This window comes from Syngnathus scovelli, chromosome 3 (genome assembly GCF_024217435.2).
Source record: "Syngnathus scovelli strain Florida chromosome 3, RoL_Ssco_1.2, whole genome shotgun sequence".
Classification (NCBI taxonomy): Eukaryota; Metazoa; Chordata; class Actinopteri; order Syngnathiformes; family Syngnathidae; genus Syngnathus; species Syngnathus scovelli.
Genome location: NC_090849.1, coordinates 13,522,413 through 13,535,789, shown reverse-complemented (window position 1 = coordinate 13,535,789; position 13,377 = coordinate 13,522,413). Strand labels below are relative to the sequence as shown.

The 13,377-nt window shown below is 41.0% G+C and overlaps 1 protein-coding gene across 1 annotated transcript in view; it reads left to right on the top strand.

Moving 5' to 3' along the window:
- Positions 1-4,074: 4,074 nt before the first annotated feature.
- LOC125994437 (leucine-rich repeat transmembrane neuronal protein 4) overlaps positions 4,075-13,377 on the top strand; it is a 35,266-nt gene continuing 25,963 nt past the window's right edge. The window contains exons 1-4 of the mRNA XM_049763774.2: positions 4,075-4,139; positions 4,869-4,958; positions 5,052-5,220; positions 5,693-7,233. Coding sequence (XP_049619731.1) covers positions 4,113-4,139; positions 4,869-4,958; positions 5,052-5,220; positions 5,693-7,233 — 1,827 coding nt within the window. The 5' untranslated portion in view covers positions 4,075-4,112. The remainder of the gene's footprint in view (positions 4,140-4,868; positions 4,959-5,051; positions 5,221-5,692; positions 7,234-13,377) is intronic.

Sequence of the window (13,377 nt, the reverse complement as noted above, 5' to 3'; positions counted from 1 at the left end):
AAAGGTAAAGTAAGGTCAAGTCAAACGTCAACAAGGAGCAGTGCATGACTGTTAGGTTTATTTCCTGAACATTTCACAAACAATGAGGAGAGAAGACGTTTTTGGTTTCTTGCAAGGAGAATTAGGAGAGCTGTATGGTTCTCCCACAATTCCCCCCGCAAGGAGAAATAGGAGAGACGTACGCTTGCCGTACGCTGGTCTCGTACATTACTCACTTTTATTTGGTTGGGGGTCCCTAAGTTACATAATTCTAAGGGGTGGGGAAATCAGCACTTGTTTACATGTTTTTATTGCAGAGTCTCTGCAAGCAGACATTAACAAATAAGCTATTTTGCACGTCAATTCATCATATCATCTAACAGCAGAAAGGTCTTCTCCGGTGATTTCCTTTTATCGCCAGCTTGAGATCAACTGGGGCCAAGCAGAGGCAACATGTTTTGGCCCCTCTGCTCTTGTTTGTCAGTCACAACAGACTTTCCACAGCGATCACAAATGTATAATAACACATAATAAATCATAATGAAATATTACTCCGACAATGACTTAAGTGTGAATTGGTCACGTTGGTAAATTCAGGATCGCCATGGTATTTGATATAAATGATTTCTTTCCAAGTACCTTTGGCCATAGGAGTCAGCCACCCTTCAGAAGCTCAAACTGACAGGTCAGAAGATGAGAGCTGAAATGAAATGATTTCTGAAACTCTCAATGTGACTGGTGCACCTGTTGCCCCAGCTGTCTCACATTGGAGGGGTACCTTTTTTCAGAACTGTGCATTTCAGCTCCTTCCACAGATGTTTAATAGGATTTAAAGCACGACACATTGTTGACGATTTCGGAATCGTGCCATATGTTTTGTGGGCGTTTTAGTTGGGTATTTTTGGGGTTCATATCGTGACTCAGTGACTATTGTTCTCTCTTTTTTTCCAAATTTTCAATGCTTCAAAATTTTTTTTCTGTTCTCATTATTAAGGAGAGTCTCATACACATTCTTTCTATGGATACAATTCTGTTGTTACCTATACAACTGTTATAACAAACACTTACAATATACCGCACTTCCTCTCATTATCTGTGCTACAAAAGTCAAAAGTAGTAGGTCCACTTTATGTTGCCATTACACATTTTTTTACAGTGCTTTGCACATTTTGTACATTTCTTGGGCACAAGGAAGTGTTTATTCAGTGTTATAATGGTTGTTCCAGTCTAAATTGAAATGTCAGGGTCAATTGTTATCATCTACACCTATTCCTTCCAGGGTGGAGGTGTGTCTTCCTCTGCATGCAAATGTTATTTAGTGGAAAATGTCAAGTTTTGGCATTCTCATCTTTATCCAAAGAGGAAAGAAATAACAATTTCTTAGACAAAGGTGTTTAAATGTTATTTAAACCAGATTTCCATTATTAGCTTAATAAATGTTGAGTTGCCTTTGGTTCTGGAGCCTCCGCATTGTGGCTTCATGAAAAGAGATTAAATGCTAATCATAGGCTCCCAAAAATAAAACAGAAAATGGTCTGTATCCAAGACAGGATGATTTTTCAGCTTTCCGTCATCAATAAATAACCACAAAAAAAAAACAAAGAAAAAAACCAAGCGTCATTCTCATCAGCTCATTGAGTTTAGTCACGCTGATGCTTGAAGTTGCATCAAAAACTTTAAGAAGCTGATCACAGAAAAGTGCTAAAAAAAGTGAAACGGCACTCTTTTCTCTCTTCTTCTCATTAAAACATTAAGGAACAGATGTTTTGGTGTGACCCTGTCTCAGAAATGCTTACCTGCTGTTCACACATTTTGTAAGTGTAATTCAGCGGATAATTAGTTTACATATTTAGAAACCAAATTCAGAGTAAATAAGACCCGCTGCTACCGTGCTTGATTTTGTTGTTGTTGTTGCTCTAATTATTGAGCTATTTATACAGTTGTGTTCCCTGTTTCTGTGGGAGTCATTATTCTGCAAAAAAAGCAGGTCCTCTGTTTGGTCTATTATTCAGGGCTCAGTCAGTCACAGACAGTCATTAAAGTTTCATAGGAAGCAATTTGGTGGTTGAGTTTTGCCACACCTTTGTTTGTTGTGCTCGGAGTTTGTGTTCTTCTCATGCTGAGAGGAGGCGGCAGTGCTCATATGTATCTGACATGCTGAACTTTCATCTGATAGGCCCTTAGGGGAATCATCAAAGATGAGCGCAATAAGCATGGATTGAGATCAGGTCACGCAAGCAAAAACCCAAAATAACAATATAGAGTGTGTCAGGAATCACGATCATTTTCTTTATTGGTTGTTATGAATGTCATTGTACAGTAAAACTTGATGATCCAGACATTCATGTACACATCTGCCAATCACAGTACTGTAAAAAAAGAACCTCTGATGTGAAAGTAGGTCATGGCAGATTTATTGCACAACATAAATGAGAAGCAATGCAATGAGAAGAAGGCGCTTAGTGTTGTGAATGCATGGCGATGGCATGCTACCATCCGCAAACATGGGATTACCTCAAAGGATGATAATCTTGGACTGCTCTCTTCAATATGTCACTAAAAATGGTGAAATATACAGGAAAAAAACATTGAATGCTTTGATTTGTGCATAAAAGAGGGGGGTGTAATCTTGGCAAAAAGCTGCTGTGATGATACTGTACCACATATGGTGCTACTGCCATCAATGAAATTGTAGTGATAGGAAGGTTACACTGAAAAAAGTCTTCATTGTCTGATCTTTCAATGTGTGCATGTGTGTGTGCATGTGTGTGTGCGTGTGCGTGCGAATGTGTTTACTGAGCCTTCACATCAGACAGTGGAAATTAAACCAGTGGCTGCTACTGATGTGTTACATATATCACTTTTATTTTGGTTTCCACTGACTATGAAGTATATGCAGTTTGGGCATAAATGTTCGTTAATGTTCATTACTGGCAATTACGTTTTCCATTAAATATGGAGGCAGAGGGAGCCATTAGAAGCGATGTCTTTGACCCCGACTCAAATCCCCATGATGAGGCATTCACCGCAACCTTTGTTTATGCATGATCAAGTTTAGCAGCAGGTAGCAATAGACTGAGGTGTGTGTGTGGGCGTGTGCGTTCGTGCGTGTGTGCGAGCGTGTGCGTGCGTGTGTGTGTGGTGCCAGTGGAGCGAGCATTGGGATAGTTGTTTTTCATGCCTCCTGTGTTTTTGTATTTTTTGGTGTTTTTTGCATCTCCTGGGTCATTCCTGGAGTGTTCTTCCATCAGGACATGCTTTGAGCACCTCCCCAGGGAAGTGTCAAGGAGGCATGAGGATGCCATCTCATCTGGCACCTCTCGAAGCAGAGAGGCAGTGGCTCTACTCCGACCCCCTTCCGAGTTGACTGAACTTCAAACCCTGTATTTATTACTTCATGAAAGTAATGCTTGCAGTTTAACCTGAAAGTTAAAGGGAACATTGTACACTGGAAGGCCAGGATTGGGATTTGGACCCAGAACCTCTGAAATGTGAGGCAGATTAAATAAACTGCTACCAATTCACCATCGATAAAACAGAGTTGAATAATAAGGCTTCAAATCGGGTGTCAAACTCAAGGCCTGTGGGCCAGATCTGGCACACCACATCAATTTATGTAAAATGCCGAAGCAAATTACATGTACCTGTACAGAAAATGCAAATTGGCTCAATTTTTAAAGATATTGAGACAATGAAATCATTTTTGTTACCAATCCCTTTTAATAAAAAAAGGTAATATTATTTGAACAGAAATATTTTTTCTGGCCTTTAATTTCAAAAAGAAATATTAGCAAATGGCCTTTGACAAAAATGTTCGTTCTTTTTTTTACACATTTTGACATTGAATGCATGGGGTTGCAGACATTCTTATTTATTGTTCATTGAAGAATTAATTCATGTTTATGTATGTCACTTGTGTAAGTGAGGGAAGGAAATTCATGTTTGTGTATATCATGACTCGTCCCCCGTTGTATTATTATGTGTCGGTTGTCATGGTTTCTGTCCGCGTCTGAGTACTCGCCCCTCCCTTCCTGTGTCTACTCACAATCAATGTACTAATCACAGTCACCTTCCTCTCGTTACCTGTCCCTTATTTAAGTCCTGTCTACGTGTCAGTCCCTTTCGGATCGTTGATGTCTTTTTGTCTCACGTCTTTGTCGGTCAGTTCCGTTTCTGTTATCCAGTCTGTCGGTCAGTCCTGTTGTTGGTTTTATTAGGAAGTTATGTTAGTTTGCCGGGTCTGTTGGTTTGTCTCCTCATCCTCCATTCTAACTCCCTTTTTCCTCTAGAAACCCTGGTCCATTCTGATCCGTGACAGAATGTCTTTCCTTAACTCAATTAACTAAATAAACTTAATGAGTGCAATGTTAGCTATTTAACTAAAAATGTTCAATCAACAAATTGGATGACATCGCCTCAAGAAATTTGTTTAGGTTAATATACAATTTTCACAATTTACGTGAGTCAAAGGTCAAACATTGTGACAGATTACTTCATTTTTTGTTCATTGTATGTTGTTGGTTTTTTTCTCAGAGTAGGACGTGCAAAAAAAAAAAGTCAATGCGGCTTTCAATAGCCCTTCAGTAATCAATCAGATTTCTTGATTGTGTGGAAGTGTGGAAAATGAACAGAGACCAGCAGGGGGCACTTCAGGGCCAAAAAATGTGCACGAGTTTTTCTCCGCGGGGACTCCGCCGACACAATTCCTGTTGCTACTCAACTGATCCATTCTTGATGACACGGTCATCAGCTCTGATCCGCGCCAGGCTGCGTTTTGATGCCGGATGCGGATAATTTCAACTTCTCAGCCTAAGACCACACTTTATTCTGCAACATTTCTTTTCACGCGCTCATTTATCCTTTTGCGTCGTGCCACTCAATTAAACCAGATTCAACAATTGGCCACCGGATGTTTAACCCTTTTCCCCCTCCGAGCCCCGGCGAGGATTCGGGCTTTACCACTCCAAGGACTCTGCAAGGTGGTCGTCACAAGTGGGCAACATCCAGATGATCCTTTGCGGTAACGTCGCAAAGTAAAGTCTCACTTGTGCAGACGCTGCCGTCTCTGGCAGGTGTGGGTCTGCAGACGCAAAAGTGCGCGTTTCCCACCCAGTGCAAAACAGAAACAAGCGTTCTGGGTACGCGATCCACTATTTGACCGGCTTCGAGGAACATGTGGAGCTGGGACGCATGCAACAAAAAGCTGTAACATGAGGAGGAGCCGACACCGCGCAAGTATGGGTATGTCAGCTGTCTTTGTGGCTTAATGTTGTACATTATTTTTAATTGTCCATTTTTAATAATCCATTCTATTTGAACTTCACCTCAACCAGTGATGTTTCAACTGATGTCTTCTTTGCTCCCCTCAAGGCTTCTATTAGATGACTTGGGGATAAAAGAAAAAGGGGGGGGGGGGGAGGTTTGTCCGTCATCAGCCATTTGACAGATAACCTGATGCTGTTTTTTACCAATCGTTTTTCATGCTTGAGAAAAAGAAAAAAAAAATGCCTGTGCCGTGAAAAAACAGAGCGTGCAAATTAATTCATCTGATGCTAACAAACACCCATGAACATTAATCTGACTCTGAAATAAATTAACTAAATAAATAAATTACATTCATTTGAAGTGCCCTCTCACTTTTCGATGTGCAGTTTCTTATTAATCAGCTTCTGTGTGTGCCTGTGCATGTGTGCTTGTGCGTGTGTGTGTGCAGGACTTCCTGTGCTTTGCAGATGGCTTGTATTCATCGCGGTGGTGCCTGCCTGGCTGCTGGCCGCTCCGAACCCCATGCGTGAGCGTCCCTGCCCGCAGAGCTGCAGATGTGACGGCAAAATAATCTACTGTGAATCCAACGCTTTCCGTGACGTGCCAAGCAACGTGTCAGTGGGAACTCAGGGCCTCTCGCTGCGTTACAACAGCCTGATGAACCTGAGAGCCCACCAGTTTGCGGGTCTCGGTCAACTGGTTTGGCTGTACCTCGATCACAACTACATCGGCGCCGTGGACGGCCAAGCCTTCCACGGTATACGCAGACTCAAAGAACTGATTCTCAGCTCCAATAAAATCACCCTGCTCAAGAATAACACTTTCCACGATGTTCCGAACTTGCGAAATCTTGACCTTTCCTACAATAAACTGCAGGTACTCCAGCCAAATCAATTTGTGGGCCTACGGAAGTTACTCAGTTTACACTTGAGGTCAAATTCTTTAAAAACTGTCCCGATGCGTGTTTTCCTTGACTGTCGCAACCTGGAATTCCTAGATGTTGGCTACAACAGGCTCCGGAGCCTCACACGGAACGCCTTTGCCGGACTCTTTAAGCTCGTCGAGCTGCATTTGGAACATAACCAGTTTTCCAAGATCAACTTTGCTCATTTCCCCCGCCTGACTAATCTGAGGGCGCTCTATTTGCAATGGAACCGTATCAAAGTGCTGACCCAGGGCCTGTCGTGGATGTGGACCTCCCTGCAAAAGCTAGACCTGTCCGGGAACGAGCTCCAGACGCTGGATCCGAGCACGTTTCAATGTCTGCCCAACCTCCAGACCCTCAACTTGGACTCCAACAAACTGAACAACGTGTCTCAGCAAACTGTGGAGACTTGGATCTCCCTCACCACCATCAGTCTGGCGGGTAACCTGTGGCACTGTAACCCCAACATATGCCCCCTAGTGGACTGGCTCAAGACTTTCAAGGGAAACAAGGAGTCCACAATGATTTGCACAGGCCCTAAAGAGGCACAAGGAGAGAAAGTCACCGATGTGGTGGAGACTTACAACATTTGCACAGTAACGCCAAGCCCCATTACCTCAACAAGGGCGCCTCTCACGACTGCATTTCGAACAGAACTGCTCCCTCTTCCCACACGGCCTGAAGTGGTCAAGAAGCTGGCAGAAAACAGGACAGCCTCTCCTACTCCTTCACAGGCCTCTCCGACAATCCCTTTACCAGACACTGAGTATGTGTCCTTCCATAAAATCATTGCTGGTACTGTGGCCCTGCTCCTGTCGGTGGCTATAATCCTACTTGTTATCTATGTTTCGTGGAAGCGCTATCCCAGCAGCATCAAGCAGCTTCAGCAACGCTCCACGGTTAAAAAGCGGCAGAAAAAGGCTCGGGAGACTGAGCGCTCCTTTAATTCGCCACTGCAAGAGTATTACGTGGACTACAAGCCTTCACACTCTGAGACAATGGATGTGCTGGTTAATGGGACAGGACCTTACACATACACCATCTCAGGCTCCAGGGAATGCGAGGTATGACCGTTGCCCTCCAAAAATCCATTTCCACTGCGAGGCATGAGAGGTAAATTTTCTAACAATCTGTGGAGACAAACACCTCCCATTCTCCTACCCCTCCACGCACACCTCCCTGCCCTTGTCTGTTTTGGGATAAGGAAGTAAAGGTCAGTGCACTGTGATTTGCTTTTCAATCCTTGAAATTCTTCCAAGCTGTGGTTCTGAGTCAAGCTGTTTTATTGCTAGAATGTAATTCCAATTAGTGGCAATCCAAGAAGCAGCTCCACATCCTGGGCCACACGCAAAGTAAATTATACACAAAGTATCTTAATCCTTCATTCTTGACATCAAGAGGCTATTGATGTATCCTGATCTTGTCAGCCAGTGTGTTATTTATTCACCAATGGCTGCTGTCCCCCAATGGAATAATGAAAATGTATGAGATCGAGTCACTGTGCAGGTGGTCCTCTGCTATCCAGTGTGTTTGCTACCTCGGTGGCAAACACACCTGCCATGTAAATCCACACCATTTTTCTGTCGTGTTGCATATGTAAATAAGCCCAAAGTGGCAAAGTAAGTATAATCACATTTATTGGCAGCATAGATTGCATTCTCCAGTAATGACTTGAGCAATCACCTACTTATGTCATTGCCTATTGCCAGGGATTCACTAAATTCAGTCAGTGCAGGCTCGCAGTTGAATGAGAAGAGCCATTTGCATTTTGGCCTTAATATGTGCCCTTGTGTACCATCACCAGATGCGTTTCCTTGATGAATGAACTCATATATGCCATCGCATACACTGCACAAACTTTGGATACTAAGACTCGGCTCTTTTAGGTGAGTGATTTTAAATCACTATCTGGCACCGAGAGATCGAGACTGAAATTCTTCAATTTACTCATGCTTAGGGTTTTTTTTTTTTTGCACCTGTAGCCTTTTTCCTACATGTTCTACACATCTGTCTTCTTTTGTCTTATCATCATTGAGTTGAGTGGTATTTAGAGACACTGTGCCAGGAATGATTGATGTCGCTTGGATCATGGCTGAGCATATATATATGATCGACTTGTGTCCTCCTCGAGTTTCATCACAAATACTTTCCCCGCGTATTCAGTGCACAGTGACGGTATACTGTATATTAAACACCACTTTTGTATGTAATTTGAAATCCGAAAGAGTCAATGGCCAGACATGATTTGTTGCCCAGCAAGTTCACTTAAGTTTTTGTACTGGAGTGCAGTATCTGGCTTTTGGGGGTGTGTGTGTGGATAGATCAGGTGTTCAATATATGTACATAAACACACTGATGGGTCATGAAAGTAAATAAAATCACATACTAAAATGTGCAGAGTAAATCCAGTCAAGTTGTGCATCGTGGCTTCCACTAATATGACAGGTGACACATAAGTACACAAGCAGCTAAATCAGCTCTATGTCAGATATCTGTGGCAAAGCATTTTTCCAAATACAAGGGATGCTTGAGGTAAAATGGCAACCTTTTCAATCTTGCAGCTTTCATGTGTGACTGTGGCATGGGAGCATTAAATGGCAGACCTAATGGGGCTCCTGCTCACTAGAATAACTAATAGCCCATCAGAGGTAAGGAGCCGCGACTTCCCTCAGCTTTGTTATTCCTTGCCCTCTACAGCTCAAGGGAGCAACCCAAGCTGTTAAAGATGTAATGGGATTTTTTTTTTCTCCCATCGCCACATTTGGCACCAACTATTGGAAATGCAGCAACACACAACAGAGACAGACTGTTTTAACATGGTCAGGATTTGTGCTGGAATTACACCTTCACCATGTAATGCTGCATTATCCAGGGCCATCAAAACCTTCTGAGGTTCCTGTTTTTTGCCCACTGGGACTTGCATCAGAACACGGTGTTGTATGACAGCACGCAAAGTGCATTTAAGGTCTGTGTCACAATAAAACCCACGAGGATGACTTTTCACAGGAATCGAATGGCACACAGCATGTCAAAATGGATGAAAGTGAGAGACAGGGTGCATCCGAGTCATAAATAATCCTCCTCTTCTTTGTTTTTTTTCCACATGTCAAACGCGTAGCTGGAGTATGATGGGCAAACTGTAGATATTGAAATTGAAGCCTGACTCGCATTCTCATTTAAACGTTGCCATGGATTTCCACCAGCAGGCTGACCCGCACACTGTAAGCTCAAACTGAACAATGTTGAATCTGATCAACACTTTGAACCACGGAGATCCACAGTCTTGTTGTGGCACATCCACTCCCGCGCTCAAACAGCAGCTGCAGTCTCGTTGATGTCCACCCACAGATCAACCCCTGCAAATGTAGCGCAGATAATATTATAGGAAAAAATGCCTTTATCTCACTCAGCGAGGTGCTTGGAGGCTTGAAAAGAAACGGCATTCATCAACAAAGTGAGCATAACTATTGCTCAACAATAATTTACATGACAAGAAAGGAATGCTGTGAACAAAACTATTCGGAAACCCAGCCATTAAAATAAAAGCAACTGAATATGGAAAGGTAATGAGATTAGTCCTGTTCTTTCTCAATGAAACTTTTTGGCTAGTTTTGTTATTTGAAGCTGCCTGGCAGCTTTTCTGGATAATGTCAGAGGATGTTAGTAAGCGGAGGTGGGTAGACTTGTACTCAAGTGCAAAGGGTGCAGCTATTGATTATTTTTGTATTTGAGTAATCTAGTGATTATTTACATCAATTAATCGAGTAATCGGATAAAACACGCTTTTGTCATTTTTTTTTTTTAGAAAATTAAGACATTACTCAAGATTTTGTACTCTTGTATGTATTCTTTACTGCACAACCAACACTGTAAAATTGTAAAAGCTGACCATTAAAAATTCAAACATATAATACCTGAGTAAATTAAAGTTTATACTGAAACAGCCGCAGAAACATTCTATAAACACCATACATATGTTTACGCAGCCTCTTAAATCATCGAGGCAGAGTCGATGCAGTTTTCTAATTGCATTATTGGAATTACTCGCTCAGCCCTATACTCAAGATAAGAGTACTCTTACTTTAGAATATTAAGACTCAAGTAGAGATAAAAAGTACTTGTAGAAGAGTAAACAAGTATTCAGTGGAAAACAAACATTCTGAGCAACTGATGAATAACTGTTTAATTTCATTAGAGCATACAAAATACGGTCTTGACTGTTTATGCAAATTCAGTCATTGTCCAACAACGACATTAAATAAAACAATTATAATATGAAAAGAGGTTGAAAAATAACGATGCGATTAATTCACTCGAGGAGAACTGCTTTTTGGGGCATTTCATTCAGTCAGTGTACTCCTTCAGCTTGTAGGGGTGGATCCTCTGTTGACAGACAAAATATCAATGAGGCTTCGAGGAATTTATTCATTAAAACAGAGTCAGCACTAGACCGAGACATTAAAAACAACACATGTATACAGTGGTGTCTAACCGGAAAAAAAAAAAACAGATTGAAGAAGCTTCCTGTTGACCAAGTTTATTGATTAAGTAGAAGCTTTTCAGTATCTTCATTTTAATGGACCAAAGCTGCACTACCTTCCTCGTCGGTTTGTGTGGGTGTGACACGATTCAGCCAATCAAATTGTTTGCTCAGGGTAACTTTACTACTGGAGAAACAAGAAAGAGGATAGGGAGGAAGTTCCTGGTAAACAAGCAAACATTGCGCCTTTAAAATGATGAATAGTCAAGAAATGAGGTATTGAATATATTTTGTTGTGCTCAGTGTGCTTACGTCAACTGTAGTTTGTCAAGAAAGAATGCAGCGAGTCCTTTAATGTTTATTGAATTTAGTTGTGATACTCAGACACGTTAAGATCGTTTCTTTACAACAACAAATGAACACAAATGCATAAAATGTTCATCATCTTTTAAATTCAGTACAAATATTATCAATAAATCTAGTTTGAGTATTTTACAATTCTACCTTTTGTGACACTTTGAAACATACATTGTCTATAATTATATATCATTAATTTATATAAGGATGTTCATGACCGCTACTTACAAATACTGAAGAGGACCTCTTTCAATTTTAAGTGAGGACTTCTTGAACGCCAAATCGAATGTCGTGAAGGTTGTCTGATTCAACAGCAAAGCCTTACTCAAATTGACTTCACAGAGAAATCTCAAGGCTGTGACAAAATAAACAATGATGTGAAACAGTGAGCATGCCTCAACATGCTTTCAATTGTTTTGCCTTTCTATTGCTTTGGAAAGCTTTGAAACTCCAAAAGTTCTAAAGTTAAACTTGTCATACAAAAATAGTAGTAAAAAAAGTACTACTACTTAAATGGTAGCCATTATTCCAATCTCCAAAAAAATAACTACATTGTCGGCTAATGTATGCCACCTTCATAAAAGCTTTACAAGTATGTGTTCTGGTTTCAGAACAATGGATAGTTCCATTTGTCAAATGTAGCCATTTACCAGTCAATCATTCCATCGTAGCACTATGTCAGCCTATGCAAATGAAACTTGCTATTTGGTAATGCAATTTTGCAGACATCTCAAGCATGACTTTATGTGTGTGCGTGCGTGTGAGTGTGCGTGTGCGTTATTTTATGCGACCTCATAATGAGCAGGGAACAAACTCTAATATAATTCTAATACTTTATTTTATCCCTGCCCCAAAGCTTGGGCATAAATGTGGCAACACGTGTCCTTCTTTTGGGTATATAAAAAAACGTACTCTCCTATGGATGTAAGTAGTGTTTGCCTGGAACATGCAGCAGTGTGCATGTTATATTGGCCAAGTATTTGCTTGTTGTTCTTTGGGCACTAGATGCAAGCTGTAGATGATTTAATATGTCAGGAATGAGAAACAAATATCAGCCTTCACAATATTCTGCTCTGACTCACCCAGACAGCAGCTTGTACTGGCCACTGCAAAAATCCACAGAGGGCAGGCATCCTTGTCACTTGGTAGATTTAAGCTGATTTTGCTAGTTTCACAAAACTCATAAGACGACGAGGAAATATACTATTTTTACGTGGCCTTGAGCTCAGGCGCAGCGATGTCCTTGAAATGAAATGTTTTTTTGGGGGGAAGTTGATTTTATTCAGAAAAATCTGATTTTAAACTGTTTTGGGGAAAAAGCAATAGATGGAGACATTATTCAAAAGAAGTGTTGCTTTTTGCCCTTGTGGGATTTACTTTATATCTCTTGACACCAAAAAAAGCTCCAAAACACTTTTTTCCCCATGAGCATTTACTTACAGCAACTTCCCCACAAATAATAGAAATACTTTTTTTTTTTTTTTTGTCAATACATATACTTAAAGACAATGTTAAAATCTAAATTGATGTAAATGAACATTTTAACAAAATAAGCAGTTAAACAACATGATTAGACAGTCACTCAAGCTCTTGTTTTATGGAGAGTTAGTTGTACAGCCACCAAGGCTTGGAAGCACGTACTTCTGGTCAAAAGTTTCCAACATATACAATAAATGAGCATTGTGTCTTTGTCATTTTCCCTGTGATTGCTTTCGTCTGCCTCCTTTCTTGTCAGGCGCAAAAATACATGAGGAAATGTGTCCATTCAAGGAGTTAATGAGACAACACTGGCTGTGCTTTTGTAAGCATTCTCCTCTCTGCAGCGGGGACACATTTTTGATGATACAAAAACACAAAAACAAAATTAGTTTCCAGAAAGAATATCCTGAGCAATTAACCCGTAAATTGATCAAATCGATTAATCAACAACCTACCTTGTTGAGAACAGAGCCTTTAAATGCCCGTGTAATGAAAAGCAATTCACAGCTTATTAATAGGCAGTTTTATGCCTCATGTTGAGTCTTGACAGATATTGTCAGACAGGTCTTGAGACAATTTTTTAAATTGCGGTGTAACTGTGAGCATGGGTTGAGGATTTTTTTTTTGTAGATGTACGCATTTAGTTGAGGGTGTGAACAGGGTTGATTTGAACGGAAGCCACTCCTTTCATTCTCTCTAAATTCAGAGCAGATGAGGAGCACAGTCTACATGGTGAGCGCAGGACTGACCCGTATGGGTCCATGCAGGAAATAGATGCGTGCAAAGTATGTTGATAAGATCACCGCTGTGATGTGAGCACTTGAAGACCACGTTCCACCCCAAAAATCAAGATGTGCCAGTTTTTACGCTAGAGCGCACATGCTCTGTCTAC